The sequence below is a fragment of the Trachypithecus francoisi genome, unplaced genomic scaffold (assembly GCF_009764315.1).
Source record: "Trachypithecus francoisi isolate TF-2019V2 unplaced genomic scaffold, Tfra_2.0 Lachesis_group2, whole genome shotgun sequence".
Lineage (NCBI taxonomy): Eukaryota > Metazoa > Chordata > Mammalia > Primates > Cercopithecidae > Trachypithecus > Trachypithecus francoisi.
Genome location: NW_022681465.1, coordinates 9098640 through 9124183, shown reverse-complemented (window position 1 = coordinate 9124183; position 25544 = coordinate 9098640). Strand labels below are relative to the sequence as shown.

At 38.5% G+C, this 25544-nt stretch overlaps 1 protein-coding gene across 2 annotated transcripts in view; it reads left to right on the top strand.

The window, feature by feature from the left end:
- The window catches only part of SEMA5A (semaphorin 5A), a 519394-nt gene that overhangs the window by 218784 nt on the left and 275066 nt on the right, over window positions 1-25544 (top strand). For both annotated transcript variants that reach the window (XM_033178781.1, XM_033178782.1), the window contains exon 5: window positions 13231-13276. In XM_033178781.1, the coding sequence (XP_033034672.1) occupies window positions 13231-13276 (46 nt within the window). The remainder of the gene's footprint in view (window positions 1-13230; window positions 13277-25544) is intronic.

Genomic DNA, 25544 nt, shown 5'->3' with positions numbered 1-25544 from the left:
TGAGTAGCAGCCCACAGTTGTCTGAATACCTTGCACTAAACCCCTTGACTTACCATTACAGTAATTCTAGATATCAGAAGATATGTCTGTATAAGTGTATGTACAACAAATAGTACGGATTTCTGATCATTTTAGTTAATTATTTTGAACCATTTGTTTGGCTGATGGTTTGGATTTATAGAACTAAAGATAAAATAGGAAAGATTGACTTGCTGTTTTTATGCTTGGGCTGAATTTGCTTTAAGTATTCAAAGCCCTTAAATGATAAACTTAGGTGCATTGAAATTTTAACAAGTTTATTTGAACATTTAGAGATTCAGGAATCAAGTATCACCAGACTGCCAGCAGCTCTCCACTTGTGGGTGAGGGTGGCAAGGGAGGAAACTTTTATAATGTGCTTCCCAGAAGCAAGACAAAGAAAACGCCTCTCATTGGTGGCAACTCCCTAGTTAGAGGTTAGTTGGTGGTTTCTAATTGGTTAAATCTCAAGTTAGACTTTAGTTAGGGTTTCGTTTCTGATTGGTTAAGTTTAAGTTTCCTTTTACTATTTACATTGAGTTGAATTTTGGTTTGTTTACATAGGAACTCAAGACAGGGAAGCCTTCTCAGTCTAATGGCCTCCCAATTATTTTAGCATGGCATATATTCTTATAAGATCACATAAAATATATGGTAGATTTCTATTTAATGAGTTTCTTTTTAAAAAAATGACTTTATCTCTGGTTCTAAACAAGGGGGATTACTTTTAAATTCACATAAAATTTATTTTAAGCAACTGGCCAATATCATTATTTTTTGGTGATTATAATTCTTGTTTTTACTTGAAAATTTTACCTTGGAATTACTCTGTTGGAGGCAATATATAATTAACAGGAAAACTGAAGATGTTTATCAGATTAGCGATTCTGCTTCCAGTAGCCACACTTATTCGTCTTTTCCAAAGGATATATTTTAGTCAAGTTTACACAATTAAAGGATATACATGCTGAGTGGTATGAAATCAGAGATTAGCAGCGAATGCAAAGAGGAGTAGAGTTCCATTGTGGAAAGAGATCTGAGGTCATGCTGATTTTCACGTTGTGTTTACATTAATTATGACTTAGGACAAGCAGCTGGTGATGGAAAAGGGGCGGTGCTTTTCATTGCGGTCTTTTTTATCCTCTTCCAATCAAATTATGAACCTCCACTTTAGGGTTTAAAGGGTTCCCCTTCTCTGTCCCTTTCCTTCTCAGGGCTGCCCCTATGCACAGGCATGTCCTTTAAGATTCTCTGGGCTTCTCTCTTTCTTCTCCCTATTCTCCCCTTTCTTCTAATTGGCTTATTTGATTCGTTATCCAATATATGTTAAAAGGTCTCCTTGTTGTCTGCTGGCTTTGTTACCTTTTGTCCAATGTTTGCCAAGCATTAGTGTTCTTAAGTATTAGCTAGGGCATTTGTTCAAAATTAAGATGCCCCTCCCAGCTTAGCGGATTTAGGTGGCTCAGGGTGTGTGCTTTTAACAAACTGGTGGCCGGCTGACAGGCCTGGGAAAGATTTCTAACCATTCTGTTCCTTCTGCTATTGTGAAAAAAACAAAAAACAAAACAAAATAAACTAATCTGTATTTTTTTCCCTGTTTGAGTTGGGAGAATATCGGCCTAGTACAACAGTTATCTATTTAGTTATAAATAACTAAGAACATACAGTTGGTTTTCCCTGGGTTCTGCATCTGCAGATTTAACCAACCACAAGCCTAAAATATTTGGAAAAATTAAAAACAAACAATACAACAATGAAAATCATACCAATAAAAACAATATGGTATAACAACTATTTACATGTATAATATGCTAGATATTATAAGTAATCTAGAGATGATTTAAAGTATATGGGAAGATGTGCGTAGGTTATAGGTAAATACCAATCCATTTTATATCAGTGACCCGAGCATCCATGGATTTTGGCACTCGAGGTGGTCTTGGAGCCAATGCTCGGGGGATACCAAGAGACAGCTGTAAATAAATAAATGTACAAAGGCTTCCTATTTCCCAGATCCCATGAACAAACTAACAAAGTGCTGTGATAATAATTGAATAACTTATTTGCATGTGCATGTGCTACAGACTAAGTAATAAGAGCTTTTCTCCTACCCAGGTCCACACAGGCTTTATCCAAATGTATTAGTGCATGTAGTTATTCTTTCAAGATTCTGTATTCATCAAATATTTATTGAACCTACTTTATGCCAGGAAGCATCTTAGGCATTAGAGAAACAAAGATGAAGCATCTTCTCTACCTGGTGAGGACTTTCTAGTCCAGCACAAGGGTTGGCAAGCTGGGGCCCCAGAGTTGCCTCCTGTTTTCGTAAATATGCTTTTATTGGCACACAGCCACACCCACTCATTCACACATCTTCCGTGGCTGCTTTTGATCTAAAACTGCAGAGAAGAGTAGTTGGGACATAGTCCACAAAAGCAAAATATCTGCTCTCTGGCCCCATAACAAAAAGTGTGTTGATCCTGGCCTAGTGGGTGAGACAGGGACATAAGCAATTCAATTCTCCAAGGGAAGTCTGAGTAAAGGGTCCTGAAAACAGCAAGAGTAAAGGGATATGATGGTACATGGATCTGAAGAGGCTGCATTGAGAAGGTGCTCCTCCAACTGGGCCTGAGTGACGCATGAGGAATCTGGCAGGGAAGACAGAGAAACACATGGGGAAAGTCAGAGATTCTGATGAGGCTGAAAAGGGCTTGGCTCCATGGCACCTGTTGGTGAAAGAGAGGGGGAAGTAATTATAGGTGAAGCCCTGAGCATTAGCTGGGGTCACATTATAAAGAAGTTTAGACTTGGTTCTCTAGGCTCACTGCAACCTCTGCCTCCTGGGTTCAAGCAGTTCTCCTACCTCAGCCTCCCGAGTAGCTGGGATTGCAGGTATCCACCACCATGTCCGGCTAATTGTATTTTTAGTGTTGACAGGGCTTTACTGTGTTGGCCAGGCTGGTCTCAAACTCCTGACCTCAAGTGATCCACCCACTTTGGCCTCTCAAAGTGCTGGGATTACAGGTGTGAGTCACTGTGCCCGGCCAGAATCTTTGATTTAATCAAGCTCCCATTGCTCTGCTGGCTTGGTAAATTTGAGAACCTCTGCTAAAGTCATTGAGAAGCCCAGGAGATTTCTACATTTATGTATTCAAATAATCATGTTTGCATTAGGAAGATATGTCCCTCATATTGTGTGCAGGACGTGCTAGAACTTGCAGAATTTGGAGCGAGGCATGGCAATTGAGGGTTGTGGATCAGGTGAGGGTACAGGGTGCTTAAACTTAGGCAGTGATGATGGAATTGGAAATGAGAAGCCAGATTTGAGACATGTTTCAGTACTGGGTTTGACAGCAATTGATGGCCAACAGAATGGGTTGGCTGGTGGCAAGGATCAAACCATTCAGTGAGTTTTGGGAGTGTGACTGGGATACAGCATGTGGGAGAATGTGCTGTAATTCTTTGATTATTAGAAGATACATGAGAAAAAAAATCTCAGATTTGTATGAATACTGAAGATAACCTAGAAAATTAATTGTATGTGGAAATAATTTAAAGCATGAATAGTCCTAGGAAATCACAAGTTAAAGGAACCATAGAAATACTCAGTTGGCATTTTTTTCAAATAAAAAATTATCTCTGTTAACTGAGAAATGGAAAAGAACAAATCATATACCCAGTGGACCCACAGAGACAAAAGTCGAGAGTTAAATTTAGGGCAATAAATTGTCATCTGTAATCCTCACAGCACTTAGAGATTTGCAAGTAATAATTAAAGCATAATAAAATGTAAACTATTAGTGTAATTATTAACAATATTGATTAATAACTTTAAATATATTTGTGGGAAAATATTTTTCTGATTTTATATCTCTGAGATTTGCTGGCAGCATTGTTCTAGTTATCGCATGCCATTAAAATGTATCTTTGTTATTTCATTCTACTTGCTAAATAATAAGAGGCTATCCATGTATTTTTGCACCTTTTAATCTTGGTATTTAAATATATAAGAATGCTATTAAAATGGTTTGATCTCAGTTTTAATGTGTTCTTTGAAATTTATTTATAATAACCAAGACTTTTAAGGAGCTTGAAATGGTCTTTCTGGGATAGGGAATGAAAGAAGTTAATATGGTTCTGGGAGAATGGGTACCGGACACATGTAACAGCATTAACAGCAACAAAAATTAAATTACAGTTATCTTTAACTTTGTATAGCCTGAAGAATACATATTTACTGTTTTTGAGGAGGGTAGAGAAAATTCTGATTGAGGAGATAGCTAATCACATGACCATATTATAAATTTGTCACCATACTTGAAAATATTTTAGAAAAAAATTCACAAAAGAATTAAAAACTGTAATTTAAATGTGATCTCACTATTTAAATATAATGTTATACTGTTTAGAAAGGCTTTGTAATTTTGACATTTAATTATCTTCTGAGAAACCCATGAAAAAACTACATGAAGCAGACATTTTTTAGGATGGTTATGACCACAAAATTAAAAGGCTCCTAGAATTTGCTTATGGTTGACCAGCATAATGGAAAGTCTTGGAAATCACAATTATAGATAGGTTGGTGAATTAGTGAATTATATGAGTTTGGTTACATGATTAAATTAAATCATTATATTCTTTAAAGTTACTGATGTGATCATGATGTTAAATATTTACATTTAGATAATCAAACTAATTTTACAACAACATTTTATGTTTTAAAGGATATAGTTACTATTTTTCCTTAGTTTATTGATTGATTGATTGATTGAGAGAGTCTTGCTCTGTAGCCCGGGCTGGAGCACAGTGGCAGGATCTCTGCTCAGTGCAACCTCTGCCTGGCATGTTCAGGGATTCTCGTGCCTCAGCCTCTTGAGTAGATGCGATTACAGTTGTGCACCACTATGCCTGGCTAATTTTTTTGTATATTTAGTAGGGGTGGGTTTTCGCCATGTTGGCCAGGCTAGTCTCGAACTACTGACCTCAGGTGATCTACCTGCTTCGTCCTCCCTCATGCCTGTAATCCCAGCACTTTGGGAGGCCCAGGCGGGTGGATCACCTGAGGTCAGGAGTTCGAGACCAGCCTGGCCAACACAGTGAAACCCCATCTCTACTAAAAATACAAAAAAAAAAAAAAAATAGCTGGGCATGGTGCCACGCACCTGTAATCTCTGCTACTCTGGAGGCTGAGGCACAAGAATTGCTATATGCCTGCAATGGAGGTTGCAGTGAGCTGAGATCCTGCCACTGCCCTCCAGCCTGGGCAACAGAGTGAGACTCCATCTCAAACGTAATTTGTTGTCTTCAAAAGTCTACCAGTGCAATTGAAAATGTGGGTATCATGTAGGATGTCACTATACTTGAAAAGTTCTATGCCAGTTAGATGTTGACAGCAGTGAGGATGGAAGGAAACTGGCAGTGAGGAAAGTATTGTGGGCCGGAAGCTGGTGCAGGGACAGGAGAGACTAGTCAGCTCTCAGACTCCCCCAGCTGGCTCATGGGCAGTGTATGTTTTGTCTCCAGATTGTCTCATGATTGGCCTTGGTCTAAACTTTTATTAGACGACAACAAATGTTTCTGTCAACACTGTTAAAACGTCTTTATACATTTACTTGGCTTCTGCCTTCATTTGCTCTAGTACAAAATACCAATCTACCTTCCTTAATTCTTCTTTTCTCAGTTATAAGCAAGCCTCTAACTCACATGTTCAATAGGAACTTGTAATTTTTTCTTTGATTTTATAGTCATATTCATCAGAGACCAGTTGAGTTATTCTAAGAGAATGTCATTTTAAAACACCTGTGTCTTTCATAATTTATGGAGGTCAAAGTTAAGTTTTATAGTGTCTCCAGATGAAATGAGTCATTTAGTTAATATGCTCGTGATGGCTCAACCTTTTCTTTAATGCCGGGTGCATTTTATTACTTTACATGAAGATACAAATGAACTTCATCTACTAAGGTCCCCACTGCTCCCTCCGAGAATATATTGTTGTGCTTAGTGATTTGTTTCTAATAGGCCACTAGGGGAAGTGATGGGACCCAGGAATGAGTTATTCAATCCTAGAATCAGTAAGAAAGAAACTTTGGTGAAGACGTACAAAACCCACTCAGGTGTCTAGTGGGGAAACGGAGAATGGGCTTTAATATTGTGATTTTTGCATCTGCCAAATTTAATAGCTTTGTGATTTGAATTATTCAGCCCATTGGATTTATGTACTCCTCATATATTATGACTCCTAAAAGGAATCTGGTTTATTGCACGTGAATGTGCAATGTCAAATTTTATTCCATGGCATTTGAAAAAAAACAAAAAAACAAAAAAGTAGATCCATACCAAGGGAAGAAAAACTCCTATTTTTATTTACTATAGCCACAAAACTGAACTGTTCCACTTTGGCAAACTCTTGCTTTTCACTTTGGTAATGACAGGAGAAAAATAGAAGTATAGAATCATTCCCCCAAGCTACAACTAATACATTCAAAGAATCTAATCTCTTAACCTCTTGCATTACTGCCGTTTTCCCTGAAGAATGGCAGTAGTCCTTATTACCACTACCTATTTACATCTAGGGGTGTTATGAAGATTAATGAGATCACTTCAATGCTTTGGGTTGCCCAAAGCATTGCCCTATTAGGGAGACTGACCTTACGTGCAACATTTGGTTAGCATTTACAGTTGGCCAGGGGCCAGAAGCATTACTTCTTCATGTTGGAAAGGCTGGTGGCCTTTCTCGTGAACCTCACACATATTGTTTTCCCTCCTCTGTGCTCGCACAATTGCAAGATAAAGTGGTTGCCTCTTCTGTAATACCCTGGAGGACAGCCACTTGCAGGGTTTTATAGATCTTACTTTAGTTTGTGAGTGGCCCAACACCAGGGAATATCAATTTTTTATCCCCTTTAGAAGGTTTTCTTTCTTTTTGTAACCTTTAACTTTGTAGGTCATTGACCTAAACTGTGATGGATCAAGCTGTCTTGAGAGATTTCAAGTCCCTCATGTTGCCAGCTGGCTTGGAATTTTTCCTACGGCAAAAATGCATTTGGAGTTGTACGTGGGGCCAAATAGTTCGAGGAAAGAGATTTGAGAATAGCAGAATCCACAGTGTTTTGTCAGATTCTTAGGTTCTTGGGATGTGATTAGGGAATTCTACAGCTGTTTTACTTATGGTTCATCTTTTAAAATATTGTTTAAAATAGCTGAAAATTGTAATAAGATAAGGTAAATACTAAATTGTTTGTGTAGCGAGGCATTTGACTACTTAGGTTTTACATGGACCATAGTCATTTATTAAACTAATATTTAGGACAGGCGCGGTGGCTCACACCTGTAATCCCAGCACTCTGGGAGGCCAAGATGGGAGGATCACTTGAGGTCAGGAGTTCAAGACCAGCCTGGCCAACATGGTGAAACCCTGTCTCTACTAGAAATACAAAAATTAGTCAGGCATGATGGCACATCCCTATAATCCCAGCTACTGGGGAGGCTGAGGCAGGAGAATTGCTTGAACCTGGGAGGCAGAGGTCGCAGTGACCTGAGATTACACCATTGCACTCCAGCCTGGGCAAAGAAGCGAGACTCCATCTCGGGGGAAAAAAAAAAATTAAAAGCACCTACCAACTCTGTGCCTTAAAAATCAAACAAATAAAAAGCAACAAAAATATAACCAATCAACTGGCATGAATATACACACTAAATAGATGTTGATCTGTGTAAGATGATAAATAGTTCTGATAAGTGGAGTTTTACAATTTTTAAGAAAGCTTCATCAGCTGATTTTATTATTAACAAATACATAAGTACTGATTACATAAATTTATACTATTAAAGAATTATTGTATCTATTTTATATGTTGAGGTTTCTTTTAAGATTATTTTGAAATAAGTTACTCAGTTGTGAAAAATAACACATGCAAAACACTTCTCAGGAAATGATTTAAATTTGCCATAATAAAAAGGTTTTTGTTAGATGGCCATTTATTCATAGAACTTAGGCATTGTGTATGTGTGTGTGTGTGTGTGTGTGTGTGTGTGGTGTGTGTGTGTGTATATATATATATATATATATTTTTTTTTTTTTTTCTTTGAGACGGAGTCTCGCTCTGTCGCCCAGGCTGGAGTGCAGTGGCGCGATCTCGGCTCACTGCAAGCTCCGCCTCCCGGGTTCACACCATTCTCCTGCCTCAGCCTCCCGAGTAGCTGGGACTACAGGCGCCCACCACCACGCCCGGCTAGTTTTTTGTATTTTTAGTAGAGACAGGATTTCACCGTGTTAGCCAGGATGGTCTCGATCTCCTGACCTCGTGATCTGCCCACCTCAGCCTCCCAAAGTGCTGGGATTACAGGCGTGAACCACCGTGCCCGGCTGGCATTGTGTATATCTAAACATGGTCACAGTCTTTTGGGAATTTGTATTATTTAAATACATTGAGATAATTGTGTAGTTTATCTCTTTCATTTCATAAGTTAAGAAATAGGGCTCTTGTTAGAATTAGGTACGGACAGGGAGTTATTCAGGCCCGTATAAAAAGAGAGAAAAGAGGTGCCATTTAAACAGCCAGACTCGTAGGCTCAAACTGTTCTCCTCATGGGGAGACATACATCACAGCCAGATCACAGTCCCAGAGGTGAAAATGGATGGCCTAGGATCAAATTTGTTATTAGCAGAACTAAGACTTGAATTTTCTTAAAATGGTTTGTAAATGGTCCTGTAAATGACCAGTGAAGATATGAAATACTTGTAGTATAAGAGCTGTTGCTGTGTTTGTTTCTGTGGGTATGCATGTTTGGTGCAGGTGAAATTAGGAAGGGGACATTGAATGACTAATAGGTGAGGCCATGAGGCATAATGGGACAAGGGACATTAAGACGGGGGCTTGTTTCTAATCCCAGGACTTTCTCTGAAGCCTTACACTATTGGACAAATCTCACCGCACCTCTTAATGTATAGAAGTTTCCTCATCTATAAATCGAGGGGTATATACTCTTTAGTGACAAATTAGTTCTCGATTTCTTAGACTCTATATTATTAGATTAAAAATATGAGAATGGGGTAAAATAATCACCAATTTTTATCTTGCAACCCAGAAAATACTACAAAAGAAAAGTTCAAATCCTCTGGTGCTTTCCTTCCTGGGGTATCGGATGTGGTGATGGTGATGGTGGTGGTGATGGAATTTCATAGTAAGCGTGCCCCTCCATCCTCTCTGCCCCTTCCTTTCACCTATTGAACACCTCTGCCACATTGATTTGTGATTGCTTGTGAGATAATTAGAAGGGCACCATAGTGCTCAGGTATTTGGAAGGAGAAGAGGTAGATGGTTGAACTCCACTAGCAATGTTTCTGGAGAGGAGGGGTACCTTACAACCCACTGGAAGTTGAGAAGCAGAAAAATAATGATCAGAAGAGTTATCTTTGCTTATGGAGATGTGGACTGAGAATGCGGCCTATTTTTTATTATAAGCCATTATCTGCTTCTGTGGAAAACACCTGAAAACTGGAAGCAGGTGTTGCATACGGCCATCTCTGTGTCTCCTCCACTCCCCTCCCCAAGTAGACAGAGAGCTGTTCGCTTGATCTGCACAGAGCTCTACAGAGCACTGCAGACTCTGCTGTCATCTTTTCTCAAAGGGCCTGACAGCATTTCCAGCTCTTCTTTGTGTATGAGAGCTTCTTTTCAAGAAAGTTTCTGGAGACAGATACCATAGTGTGAACATAAATGTGCACACGTATGTGTGTGAGTATGCAAGAAAGAAGGAACCATGAGATATCACCAAAGCTCTTAGGTAATTCGTTTACTCAATGAATGAGTTTCTTTTATTGGAAATATTTACTGAAGAAGTCTTTCTTAAAATTGCCAGTGGGTTGAAAAGGGGTAGGACAACTGGATTCCAGGACCAATGACAAAATAAACATAGAAGTTGGCACCATTAATTGATGCTTACAGTAGGTCAGACTTCATTCTAAGTGTTTTTCTTAGATTTAAACCTCACAACAATGCTAGGGGATGGGTTTGATTATTAGCTCCATTTTACAGATGAAAAGACTAAGGCCTAGAGAGAAATACTTTCTTCCTGAGATTGTATAGAGGCAGAACTCCAGCTTTTGCATGAATATTCTTAATCGCTAGGTAATACTGCCTCCCATAGCAGAGGGGCAGCCTCTTGAAACCAGACAGTGAGAAATATGGGAGAGTGGGGAGCTGAGCTGCCCATAGAGGCGATGGGTGGGCAATGGCCAGTGATTTCCCTGGTGCCACTGTGTACTAGTCTGTTCTCATGCTACTATAAAGAAACACCGGAGACTGGGTAATTTATAAATAAAATAAGTTTAATTGATTCACAGTTATACATGGCTGGGGAGGCCTCAGGAAACTTGTAATCATGGTGGAAGGTGAAGGGGAAGCAAGCTTGGGCCTTCTCACGTGGTGGCAGGAGAGAGAAATGCAACCAGGGGAAATGCCAGATGCTTATAAAACCATCAGATCTCATGAGAGTCACTCAGTATCATGAGAACAACATGAAGCAACCCGCCCCCATGAGCCAATCACCTCCTACTAGGCTCCTCCCTGGACACATGGGGATTATGGGGATTAAAATTCCAGATGAGATTTGGGTGGGGACACAGCCAAACGATATCACACTGCTAAGCCCCACTTCTGAAAGCCTTATCTGTGTGTGTGTGTAGATTTCTCACTTCCCTTAGAGGAGGTGTGCTGGTTTCTAGGTCACATTGGGTGAAAGCTTGGCTGATGTTGAAATGCGAGTCACTCTCCAGTGCCAGCTACCTTGGCTGCTTCAACATACTCTTCTGTGTGTGCACCAAGTTCACATTTGTTCCTCTGAAAACAACTTTTTGTTGTTGTTGAGATAAGATCTCTCTCTGTCGCCCAGGCTGGAGTGCAGTGGCAGGATCGTGGCTCACTGGAGCCTTGACCTCCCAGGCTCCATCGATCCTCCCACTTTAGCCTCCTGAGTAGCCAGGACTACAAGCGTGCATCACAACGCCTGACTTATTTTTGTGTTTTTTCTTTTTTGTAGAGATAGGGTCTCCCTATGTTGCGTAGGCCTGTCTAGAACTCCAGGGCTCAAGTGATTAGCCCACCTTGACCTCCCACAGTGCTGGGATTACACGGCAATGTGCCTGGCCTGCAGATGACGTTTCTGTTGGAGTCCTAGACTTCTCATGGCACCGACTAAATCAAAAGACTTTCCTGTAATATTCCCTCCCCTCAGAGGTATCCTTTACCTGGTTCTGCATAGAGGGCTGCAGCATTATAATAAAGGACAGGGGAACTTTTCCTGAAATGGCTTTGTGATGGAGGTGGCGTGTGCCAAGCAGTGCTTCTGGGAGCTTCTCTTGGGGTATATCAGAGGTGAGACTGGAAAGGTAGAAAGAGTGTGGTAAGGAGACTATTGCTGTGGTTTAGGGGAGGCCGTTGTCACTCAGTTTAGAGAGGTGGTACGCCCATGTGAGGGGCAAATTGTGCGAAACCTGAATGCTCGGGAGGCAGTGCCTGGATTCATGAGATCACTGAATGTGAGCCTGGTCCTCTTTCATCCCGCAGCTGTGTGTGTACATGTGCTTCTGAGTGCCAGCTTGCATGGGGGCTTCGTCCTCCCTAACTCTGTCCATAACCATAGGGATGTTTCTTGGTCATCTCGAGGCTATGCCCTTGGGCCGCTTTGGCTATCAATTGTCACTTCTACTGGGACATATGTCCAGCTTATATATTTATCCCCCTCCCCACGATAGTGAAAATACTCAACATTTATGTCTTATTGGTGTTGTAAAATTTCTCTTTGTTCCATAGAAGTGACCTTTGACCAGCCCATTATAACAACATCCTTGGCTTCTTGGAGATCCCACCTCATGCTCATTTGCATCTTAGAGTTTGCTTACCATTATGTGTCAGCATCTTCTTGCCATTATTATTTGTACTGGGCTGGCTGTCTCCTCCCTTCCTCTTTGGGGTGCTGTTGGTGGACATCCCTGCCCCATTTTCCCATTTACGTGATGCCAGGATTTCAGTTAGAGGCTGAAACAAAGAATACTGAGGGAGGTTAATGAGTTATTTCTAAAACCTGCAACACTAGAGTCCAAAGCCCGGTATAACTAATCTGTATCTTTTTTCCCTGTGCTCTACTAATCTCCACTGCATATTTCACTCATATTTCACTGTTCTTCCCCTTCTTTGTTGACATTGATAGTTTTCTTTTCTCTGATTTCCTATTTTAGGCTTGGGCAGTGAAACTGACTCTTTGAAGCCCTTGATGTCATCAGTTTCCTTTGGGCAGACCACCAAGTTTATATTTCTTTTCTTTTTTTTTAAACCAAATTCCATAAACTGAAAATTATATTTATGTGTGTGTATATATATATACTATGTATTTATTTATTTATTTATTTATTTTTGAGACAGGGTCTCACCTTGTCACCCGGGCCGGAGTGCAGTGGGGTGATCACAGCTTACTGCAACCTCCACCTCCCAGGATCAAGGCATCCTCCTGCCTCAGCCTCCTGAGTAGCAGGGACTATAGGCATATGCCACTATACCTGTATAATTTTTGTACTTTCTGTAGAGACAGGTTTTGCCATGGTTCCCAGGAGCCTGGCAACCTCCGCCTCCCAGGATCAAAACATCCTCCCGCCTAAGCCTCCCAAAGTGCTGGGATTACAGGTGTGAGCTACCATACTGCACCCAAGTTCATAATTCTAAACTTTTATTACATACTGAATCCATCCTACAAGGTAGAGTACTGTGAACCTCAGAGCACTGCTTGAATTCAAAATCTTAATTATAAAACATGGTGAATTTAGGTGATGATTAAAAAGGAAGACCTATGAGGAATATTTTTACATCATCTTGCTTAAGTGAAACTCGGTTTCAGAATGGAATGCCCATGTCCTTTTATTTATTCCATATAGATCAAGAGAGCCAGTTAATGACTTACACTTAACGTAATTATGTACAAACACACCCCACTTATTCGTTAGCTTTCTCACCAATCTCAAATGTGTATTTGTTGACATCTTGAATTCCTCTTTATACTCTAAGATCCAAGGAAAGTAGTGCTAACCATATTCTTAGAAAGAAGATGCTTTTGAAGTCAAAATTATTATTTTATTTTCTTTGTTCTTGAAATTTTTATAAACTCTTAACTTTCTGGGATCGATTAAAAATAAAACTGCTCTCTTTTTATATTTTGTAGAAACTACCTCTTCAGGTTACAACTTGAGGATCTGTCTCTTATCCAGGTAGGTGCAATTTATTTTTCTCAAACTTTCATTTTCCATCCCAATTAACTCACTGTTTGAAGGGATGAAGACAGATGTATATAAAGATGTTAATCCAGGCTGAGCAGTGGCTCATTTTCTCAGTGGATCAGGCCTCAGGACTAAGGCTGCCCTACTTGTTATGAGTCATCACCTCCCTTAATTCCCAATTAGCCTTTTCCTCCTGCCAGGTGGCCCTCTTTGTTCCATGGATATGATCCTGATTTATCCTTCCTTAGATGAGAGGCCATTCAAGGAACATTACCTCAAAGCCTGGATGCATTCGTTTCCCCAGAGCAATCATCGATTATTTAGTTTGATGTATTCGGGCATCAATTTCTTGTAAAACAGCTTTGTTTCCTCTTTATAATTTATATTAACATAAATATGAATACTTGGGTTAAAAGCTAACTGTAACAAAGAATAAAGGGAAATAGATCAAAATGAAATTTACCTACTTCTGTTGTTGCGGTTTGGACAATGCAACTGAGATCATGTGCTTAAATGAAGTATTTATTTTAGTAGCAGATCAGAGTCACAAAAGCCCACTTTTCCCTCTAGTCTTTAAAAAGTGTCTCCTAGAAAATAAGAGAGTTAAGACACAAATATCTTCTTCACCAAGATTCTGGAACTCCCTGTGGACCATGCCAGAATCTTTGGGCTGTGTAGAGTTTGGAAAAAGTTCTTCAACCCATTTTAGTCTCACTCTCATGTACTAGAGCTCTAAGAAGTGATTGGAGAGGATTTTATATTATTTTATTCTCTCTTTAATGCTGCTGTTTGTGAGCACTCAGGGAACTTCAGAGCTAGGTTTTAGTATTAGATCTTTTACTTTAGCAGGGTGTTAAAATCAGCCAATCCCACGATCAAAGCTAATATTGATTAAAAAGCAAGGGCTTTGAAGACACATCGACCTTATTTGTGATCTAATTCCATAACTTTCTAGGAATTATTGGTTCCTCATCTGTGAAATGGCCACAAATCACTACCAACTCCATATTAGCATGGTAAAAAATAAGTAAGACATTCAAAAGAGATAAAACATAGCAATTTATCAGTAATTTTTATTGTTTTTGATTTTTTAAAGTGATAATAATAAATAATAATCTTCATTATAATAGTTTAATCACAATTGACAATAAATTGTCTTTCTACTGCAATTTAGTATATATCCGGAGTCTTTCATTGAGCTAATTGAGTGGTAAAATTATGAATTTATTATTAAGGAATCAGAATGATCAGCAATTTGAAGACATTATTTTCGGTGAAATAAGCCAGGCACAGAAAGACAAATACTGCAAGAGCTCACTTATGTGTGAAATCTAAAGAAGACAAACTCTTAAGAGCAGAGAGTGGACTGGTGGTTTCCAGAGGCCCGGAAGGTCAGGGAAGGTGTTAGGGAGATGTTGGCCACAGGACAAAAAATTCCAATTAGACAAAGGAATAAGTTAAAAAGATCCATTGTATGACATGGTGACTATAGCTACTGACAATGTACTATATGCTTGAAAATTGCTAAGAGAGTAGATTTCAAGTGTCCTCACAACCTAAATAAATAAATAAATAAAGGTATGTGAGATACCTGCATGTTAGTTAGCTTGATGTAGCCATTCCACAGCGTGTACATATATCAAAGTGACATGTTGTACACTATCAATATATACAATTTTTGTTTGCCAGTTAAAAAAAAGAGCGATCAATAATTTAATCAAAATGGCATTTTAAAGATTGTTTTAGATAACAGTTTCTAAAATCTGTATCTTTTAGTAAATAGAAACTACATATTATATTCATTTTGATTCTCATGGTATACTCTCTGGCATATCACATGTGTTAAAAAGTGAGCTTATGTAGGTCTGTGTGTGCACAAGCATATATTTACATATACACATTCATTTATTTCCAAATTTACTAGCTCTGTCAGCTGAGAGGGTTTAGAGTATTGTCTTAGTAGCAGTGAACACACTTCATACAGGTTACTTTGTTTCTAAACTTAATTCTCCATGAAAACAGATGAAGGATTTCTTGAGAAGTGACTTAATCTAGAGTTGGGCAGGGAGAACTCAGATAAGACTGGAAGAGCTTGTTGTTTCAGAAATTAAGGAAAATATTTAAAGAATGATGAGGGTGTGTCACAAGAAACTAGGAGTCAGCTTGAAGAGAGCTCACTGAAGAAATCTGGGACAGTTTGATTGTCAAAATAGATAATGCCAATAGTAGATTATAACACATTGAAAAACATAAGAATCCATGAGTAGATACTAACATAAAACATTAATGAATGACTAAACAAATGCCAACTAATAAATATTGAAAGAATAATTTGATTAGGAGGTCATGATTTGGCAACCATTATACTAAAAATTTATTTAGGCAAAAGTGATCAATGGATGCTTAATTTATGGGTCAGAGTTTGATGGCAGCCAGGATGTTTATTAATAGTAGTCTTAAAGTACTTACCTATATGATACTTATTAATTACAACAGGAAAACTTATAACTTGATAGTAAAGAAATCTGGCAAATAGCCCATGACCAAATACTCAAAGGTCAAGGGGAACTTCACCAGGAATGGGACAGAGTTCAGTGATTTGATGCATGGAGGACACAACAAGATGTCCTTGATTTTTCAGCCAAACATTATGACTACTAACCTTATGAGGAACCATCAGATACACTGAGGGACATTCTACAAAAAAAACTGGCCTCTACCCTTCAGATATCACAAAGTCATGAAAAGTATGAAAAAAGAATAATAAAGAGCTACTCCATCACAAAGCTGAACAAATAGACGTGGGGTTCAAATGCAATACTTGACTCTAATTGAATCTTGGAGCAGATATATTTTTTCTTACTATAAAGAACATGATTGGGACAACTGGATAAATTCAAATGTCTGGATAAGATAGTAGAAATGTATTAATATTAATTTGTTGATTTTGATAACTAATGTAGGAGAATGTCATTGTTTTCTGGAATAACATGCTAAAATATATAGGGGTAATGGGTATCATTTGTGCAACTTATATCAAAATAGCTTTTAAAATTGTTATACACACACATGCACAGAAGCTATACATGTGTACAGAGGCAAAAATAATAAAGCAAATATGATACAGTATTAACAGGGGAATCTAGGTAAAGGACTTATGAAAGTCTATTGTGATATTTTTGCAAGTTTTACTAACATGATATCCAAATAAATAGATGCAAAAAAGTGAGGAGATGTATTTCCATTAACTCATGTGTATATATTTTTGTGCGGTCAAGGAAACTAATTGTACTTTTCTCATCATTGCCTCCCTTGGTCTTGGCTGCCTTCGGTGGAAATCAGGTTGCAACTATTATGGGATTAATGAGCTATTACTGAAGTATAAGATGCCCATCAGTACCACCACCTGGTGAGAGCTTAGTCCACTGACATAGCACCAAGCAAGAAGACAGTAACTGTTTGAACTGTGGTTTTGAACATGCAGCTCTAATGATAGAGGTCAGACTGCTGTACTGTTGGTGCAAAGCAGGGCTGTTCTGCTTTTTCATATTCTGTGGCTGTGTACGGAGTTCTGTAGTCTACTGTTTACTTAGCCTGGAGAGAGAAGGCTGGCAATTCTTCATGACACACTTTTTTTTTTTTTTAATATATCACATGTCTCCAGCAAAGAGGTCTTGGTGGTTTCTATGAATATTTTATTTTAATTTACATAACAGTTCCCAAGGGTAACAGAAAGGAATAAGCACATTGGTAGACAAAGGGTGTGATAACAGTGCTGTCTGATAGAAGCACCATGTGAGCCAAATAGGCAATTTAAGGTGATCTGCTAGGCACACTGAAAAAAGTACAAAGAAGCAAGGGAAATGACTACTAACAGTATATTTTACTACCTCAATATATCCAAAACATTTTAATTTCAGCATAGAATCATTATAAGAAATTAATGATCTGTTGCATTTTTTTTTTTTTCCTGGAACTCAGTCTTCAAACTCCAGTGTATGTTTTATATTTCCATCACATTTGCATTTGGACCAGCCAGAGTTGAAGTGTTCTGGGTGGCTGGTGTGCCCCACTGGAAAGCGTTGTTTTAGATAATAAGTGACAGAACATTTGACTTGTGTGCCTTCAATCATTACGTAGAAAGATTGTTTTCTACCACAAATCGTGGGGGTTGATTTGTATATCTCAGGTTAATATTTTTCCCCTTTTCTCTCTCCAAAGTTAAAAATTGTTGTTTAAATGTAGAAAAATGATGAAACAGATCAAGGAGGACAACCAATTTCAAGAAAACTGGAGACAATGAGAAATGAATGTGCTTCACCAGTAGACTTTATTTAACACTAGACAGGGCATCCTTGGGTCCTGTCCCTGTGCAGGACAGAGGTTCACCTCCAGGTGGCAGTTTGCATTACCTATGTCTCTCCTGATCACCTGGGGGCAGTTTCTACCTTGTCTGGTCATGTCATGCTGCGTATCGTTTTCCAAACTGTAGGCTATTTTCCAACTTGAAGCATTTGCTCTTGCTGTCCTGTCTCAAACACCTTCACCCTATTTATCTTCTTTTTCTTGGAGAAAAAGACTGCCCATCCTTGAGTTTCACTGGAGACATCACCTCTTTGTAACCCATTCTGTGTCTGCTTGGCTGGTGACTCTCTGAGGCATTTCACAGCCTTATAACCTTTATTTCTGACTAGTACTTATTGCCTCGTGTTGAAATTCATTCCTGTATTGTAAGAAGTGTTTTCTTTCTTTTTATTTGTTCAGAATTAGATGAGATTATTAGATTAGTTACCTGGAAGGTGGTAGAGTCAAAACAGATGGCTTACAAATTTCCATCCCTTGGTATTTAATATGTTCACTCTTCCCTAACCTTTTTAAACTTAACACTAATGGAGTGGTAGGTAAACATGATATTTTTGTCCCTAAATTCAAGAAAAGAAAAGTAAAGTAACGTTAACCCAGAATCTAGAGTAATAAGAAATGCTTTTGGAAGAGACATCCTAAGACACTCGTGTGCATACTGTCACCCCAGGGGACAAGTTGTGGATGAGACAGGCAATTCCTGACTGATATATTCATTCCTTACATAGCAACCACTTGTCTTCTCAATACTGTTTTTCAATTTTCCTATCTCCCAAATTTTTTCTCCTGCCTTAACATTGGTTTAGCAACAATGATGAGAAAGCAGATGTTGAATAATGATTCTTTTTTTTTTTCTACTTAGTGACATTTATAGGATTCTGGAGACCCCACTGCATTGTCCCTGCCAACTGCCCTGAAATCAAGGGTGGGACTTTCCGTCCAGCAGCCAGCACACTTCCTGGCTGCAGTAGGAGCACGGGGATACCGCCTTAGTGCACCCTCTCCAGTCCCCTCCCACCATTCCCCAACCTTATGATATCTATCAAAGCACTGTCACACATGGCGGCTCAGCTCTGTAGAACCATACTGAAATTCAGTGATGAGAAAAATAGGCTTTTGTGGGGTGGCTTCTGAAGGAGAAAACTCACTTCCAAGTCAGGTTGCCTGATAAATCTGGTGCAAGTAATATTTTGGACATGGAGTCAACATACTTCAAATCAGAAGTCTCTTCCCTTTTGACAAAAAAAAAATCTTGTCTTTTTGACAAATTAGAAACATCACTGGTAGAGTTGCTAAAGACATGAAGATTTGAGCAGGAATTGGGATACAAGTACTCTGTTACCCTGAGAGAATGTTATCTGTATAAGGTAAATCTCTTGGCATGACCATATGCATATTTACATATAAATGTACCATGAAGTAAAATGGCTATATTTGGAATATTTCTTATGATTTTCAGACAGGTGTGCCTTCACATACTAAGAGAAGATGTCTCTTAACATTTAAAGACCAAGATTTGCTTTTAATTTAAGGAAGTAAAACTGTTTATCATCGATGACTAGAGAATCAAATATTAATTTATTTTCACTTATAAGGTACCTTTTTAATCAGAGACTATGTTTTTTTTTTTTTTTTCAACTCGCTGCGTGCTGAAGGTTAGCCATCTCATATTGAAAACCAATCATTTTCAGGCCTAGCAATGGTGGACCATCATTTGTTTCTTCTACCTCATGTCATAATCATAGATTCACATCTTCAGTATCAGTTTTCTTCTCGCCTTAATCACGAAGATTATTTTATAAGAACAAAGCTTTTTGAAAAATATAAAACTGCAGCTGGCCTCAAGACTAATTCACAGCATTTGCCCATCTGGGATCCCACCGCAGATGGCTGGAGGTAGATGCTCGCTGAACAGAGTTTCAAAAACACAAAGGGGCTGCAGCTCATTTAACCTCACTGTCTTCCTAAAATTCTTTTGGGAAATAGCTCCAAATCCATTTTTATATTGTTTTGTTACTAACAGAAAGAAATTCACTGCCTGTTTCTCACTCACAACTGCTGGGATAAGCAGAAAAAATGAAATCTGTGTTCCAATTTGCCACCTGCCTCTCTATGGTTTCTAAATTGAAAACTGTTAAATCTCTCTGACTACATGATCAATATTGGGAGAGAATTCTCTCAAAAGTTAAAGTGGATATTAACTTCTTTCCTGTATATCTGGGTTGGGGGGATTCAGTTTCAACATGAGTCAATTTTTAGACTAGAAGTTCTCAATTCCTGACAATTTTACCTTCTGGGAATATTTGGCAATATCTGGGAACATTATTAGTTGTCACAACTGGTGGGGAAGCTTTGACTGGCATCTAGCGGGTAGAGACCAGGGTTGTACCAAACCTTCTACAATGCACAGAACAGGACCTCCCTGTTGAGCGAAATTTACCTGGCTCTGAATGCTAACAGTGCCAACGTTGAGAAACCCTGTGTTAGTTGATTATTGCCTCAGTTTCCATATGTTTTAAAGAAGCCATTTTCTAATCTGTGATATTAAGATTACTTAATTGAACATATAAGATCTTTGATGTGCTTAGGGAATTTTTTGGTTTAGATTTCTTCTTTTATTTATTTATTTTTTTTGAGACGGAGTCTCGCTCTGTCGCCCAAGCTGGAGTGCAGTGGCGCAATCTGGGCTCACTGCAAGCTCCACCTCCCGGATTCACGCCATTCTCCTGCCTCAGCCTCCCCAGCAGCTGGGGCTACAGGCGCCCGCCACCACGCCTGGCTAATTTTTTTGTATTTTTAGTAGAGAAGGGGTTTCACCATGTTCGCCAGGATGGTCTCGATCTCCTGACCTCGTAACCCGCCCGCCTCGGCCTCCCAAAGTGCTGGGATTACAGGCGTGAGCCACCGTGCCCAGCCTAGATTTCTTCATATATATGTTGAATATATATGTCTCCACATATGAAGAAATCTAAACAGTAAAGATTCATAGTTTGCATACACACACACACACACACACACACTTATGAATCTTTACTGGCCAGTTCTAAAGAAGCTGCTGGGATTCTTGAGTTTAAATTACTTCCTATTATTAATATGAAATTAAATTTAAAAATAAATTGAGGCAATTTGTAATACCCTCTCTAATGGGTCATAACACTATAATATAACCACCCTCTGTTGGAATTCTTCTGTATAATTTAAAGCATGATATATTAATTAATAATTTATAATAACTATTCCAACGAGATATTCACATTGATTAATTTTTTAAATTATGTTTTATATTTATTGGGCAAGGAGAAACTTGTCTCCCCCACAGCTCTCAAAAATCATGATTCTGAGCTCATTTTTTTTTTTTTTTTGCCTATCTTTATCATATGTTCTTAGTGTCATAGAAGTGGATTTTAAAGATTATTTTTATTAAAATTTTTCAGGAGTTAAAAACTAAGGTGTGTTGATCATAGTTAAGGTATTATTGGAACATAGACATTCATTTGCACGTTGTTGGCCTATAAGAATAGTTAATAAAGTTTTATTTGGAATCCAGACATATTGCATTTTATTTTTTTGTAACATAACGTCTGTGGCTGCTATTCAGCTAACTTGACCAGTAGCAACAGAGACTGTCTGGCCTACCAAGCCTAAAATATAAACTATGTGACTCTCCCTTTAAGAAAAAGTTTGTCACCTATTATCATACCTAGTACTTAGCAAGTTCTCAATGAATATTTCCTGAATTGATAAATGAACACAAGTTCACTCAGTTTTTTTTTTTTTTTTTTTAGTTTATCAATGTTTGATTGGTATGTTTATTTGGACTCCCTGTGTAATAATTACATGATCCCCAGTTGATCTTGACCCAGAAGTTTGTAACCTGAGACAGTGTTACCAACTGTCCTCCTCAGATTCTAGGCTCTTATCTTTCATTTCTCCTCAGATTCTAGGTTCTTACATCTGTTCCTTTGGTGAAGATTTTCTGTCAGATGCTGTTTTATATACCCATTTATTCAAACGTATTTACTCTACTTTTTAAATAACATTCTGGAAGATTTATAGTTGATTATGTATATTTTATGTAGATGAGGACTAAGATTTTACTAGTTTCAGAGAATATGAGCCAAGTTGAGTTAACTGCCATTAAAACAACTCCACCCTCCTAGAAGCTGAACACTCACATGCAGAAGACTTATTCCTCCCTTGCAAGTGAGTTCAGTGCGGTCTGTGGGGCTTGGCTCCATGCTGCCATTCAGGAGCCCACAGTGTCCTCTGTCTCATGGTATCCCATCTTCAGCCCATGCCTCCGGGGCAGTAGGGAAGAAACACAAAGTCGAGTGGAGGATCATGCAAAGGATCATGCCGTGCCAGAAAGTGCATCCCTTGTGCCCAAATTCCACTGGCCACAACTCAGTCACATAGCTTCAAGAAACCGCAAGGCGGGTTGGGAACCGTGGTTTGTATGCATTCAGACACTGGCAGATATTAGCATTTTCTCCTAGTCAGTGCTAGGGAAAACAGGACTAGCCCCTGGGGATACACTTAACTGTTCCCTGTTCTACCCTCATCTCACCCTGCCATACCATTCTAATTTTTTGCTACATACAAACAGATTTCTTCATGCTTCTAACATTTCTGTAAATAACAAGCAGGAATACTTTGAGCAAGCCACTTAACCTTTCTGTACCTCAGTTTTCTCTATAATACATTTTGGAGAGGACAGCCAGGAAGAACAGTACACTGGGTTTATCCCTAAATTCTCTGTCAGGATTAAATTTTTAATATGCGTCATCTTTCCACTTGCTCTTTCTTCCGTCATGCTTAAATAATGCCTGAATTCCTGTTTGTTTAAGGAAAACATTCCCTGCTAATTTGAAACTTGGCATTATGCTTATTTGATGTAACTTTAATGACCTAATTTGTCATGAAATCATGATGATGGCAACAAAAATAATAGCAGGCATCACTCATTATGCCCTTACTCTGTTCTTGGCTCTTTGCAAGCATCATCTCATTGAGTTCTCCAGCAGCACTACAGTGGGGGTATTATTTTCAACATTCAACAGCAGAGGAGTTGAGGTCTAGAAGTTTATGTGATTTAGCCAAGATCAGCCAGCTGATAGGTGGTAGAGCTAGGGTTTGGACCTGGGTATGTAGGGCTCCAGAGGACAATTGCTGCTTTATTGTACTCATTTGTACTGGCCAAAATACCTCCTATAGTTGACGTCTGCCTTACAGTGAATATAACTGTTAATTTTTAATTGAAATTCATATATGAGGCTTAGGTCAGGTACCCTGGAAACACAATCTGAGACAGGGGCTCTCAAGCATGTGATTTATTTAAGGCATGTTCTGAAAGGGTAGGGAGTGAGTGATATAGCAAAGAAAGGCAGTAGGCAAAAATTTACTGTCAGCTGGAGTATAGCCTCAACCCGATCCCAGACACAGCTCTGGAGCATAAATAGAACCATTGTTGATCCCATCTGAGGCAAGGGCTGTGGCGATTTATAACCAACTCTCCCTTGTTCTTCGGCTGTTGAATTTGGAGTGTTTGGTGACGTAACTTCCTGGTGAGGTAGCTCTCATTAACCAGGAGCAGTTCTCTAAAGAGTTGGGAAGCTATGAACCAGGATCAGCCAACACTGACAGCAGCCAAGCATACAGTATCCTGTTTCATAAGAAGAGCTGGATGGGGTGTCAATAGCACCCACTATGATTGATAATACTTTTAGGTATCTTACTTAGAGTTTTCCTAATATTCCTGACTCTGACTGTACAGACACTAGTCTCTGCCACTGAAATGAAGTGTTTTTATGTCTTTGACAAAAAAATACGTACTTTATTATTGAATTCATTCTTTTGTGTTGTGCATATCTTAATTTCTAGTAACTCTCTTTATTCATTTCTAAACTGTTGCTTTGCTTGTGGCCTCAAAAACTAATTTGAAGATGCATGAATATTTTTGTTAGTCATGTATATCATTTAGTTTCATGAAATGAAGTCGAGCAATTTCTGTAATCCAATAGCAAACACTGTCTGACAATCACAAGCTGCTAGATTAATGGAGGGGTTCATTTCGTTTATCTAAAATGCATTTCTCCTTCTATTTCAAAAATGGCCCCCGTACGTGCCATGACTGCTGAGTGATGGACATGCTCAGAATTCTCTGCCCTGTGTTCATTTCCGTTACCTGTATGCCCCTTCCAAAATGCCAACAAAAATAAATAAGCCAACATACCAGGAAAACTTGTTGCTCCAAATTTTAGTAATGATTTCTTGTTTGAGTAAGAGATCATTGTGTTCGGTAATTGTAAGTCTCCCAATTACCTAAGAACCAAGTGAAAAATAAAAAGCAAAGGGGAAACGTAAACAAAACAAAACAAAAACAAAAACGAGTCACATTGGCTGACCACTGTCTGGAGCGGATGGATTGAAAGTCTTAATTTTGGACTCTTTAACATGTAAGCCATATGTCATTCAGAATTGATTGATAACTGTCACAGAGATGGGTAGAGTCATTGTGGATAGGGCTGCGATGGGCAACACCCTTGTTTAATGTATGTTTGTCAAACAGTCCTTTTGCTGTGCTCCCATAGCTAAGCTTTAAGAGTTTATATAATACTTCTTCATTAGAACACAATGTTTAATCTGCTTGTATCAATTCTTACTGTTGTGGGGGCTTTTGCCGCTTTTTCAAGTGATACTGAGTGATCCCTTCAATGATTTTATATGGGTTGGTTGTACAGTTTAATTTTTGAAATTCAGTTCTTTCAATTTTTGGTAATACTCAGTTATTATTTACATGCATCTTAGATTGCAGAGGCAAGTTGCCTATGCAGAAATTCCCTACTAAGAATAGTCTACTTCCTAAGAAAATAGACATGACTATACATGTAATTTTGATAGTATTTGGAGTCCAAAGACCTCATGCAATTCATTGCCTAAAAATTGCTAAGCACCATTTGAATAAAAGAGCATCAAAATCAAATGCAATTTTAAATCATAGCCATTAGCTTCTCATTCAAGATGAAGGGAACATATACACTGTTCTTTCATTGATTTAAAATAAAGCATTTAAGTGACAATAAAGGTACATCAAAGGAAAATCTCTATAACACAAGAGACACCCTACCCAGCTCTCCTTATAGAATAGGGCGCCCTATCCCTGGCTGTTGTGAGGGTTGGTTGATACTGATTCATAGCCGCCCCTTCCTCTGGAGAATTGCTCTTGGTTGATGACATTCACAGATGATCCAGTTAGTAAAGTTAGCAGTAGGTGACTTTAAATAATTATGATTAATATAAGGAAGAAAGTAGAGGATAATTTGATAGATTAATTAAGGAGTAGAGAATTTTACCAGAACATTAGAATAAAAAAGAATTGAATAAATTTCCTATAATTTTTAAAAACAAACAATATCTGACATATGGAATTAAATGAATAATTTTAACAGCAGATTAGACATAGGAGAATATTGTATTAGTGAACTGGAAGACCAGTCTGTGGAAAATATTCAAACTGAAGTACAGAGAGGAATTGGACAGGGTAGATAGAAGAGTATAAGACACACATAACACCTTCAAAACTCTAACTCACATACAACTTGAGTCTCAGAAGGAGAAGAGAGAGAACAAGGCAGAAGCTATATGCCTAGTAATTATCACTGAAACTTTTCCAAAGTGATGAAAATTATCAACTCACAGACTAAGAAGTTCTGCAAACCTCAAATATGATAGATAACCACACCAGCACGTTATAGTCAGACTTCTGAAAACTGGTGGAAAAGGGAAAAGTCTTAAAAATAATCAAGTAAGAGAAAAAGACATAACCTTCAGAGGAGTAAAAATAAGATCCACAGCCAACTTTTCAAGAGAAACCACAAACTCAGGAGACAATGGAAGA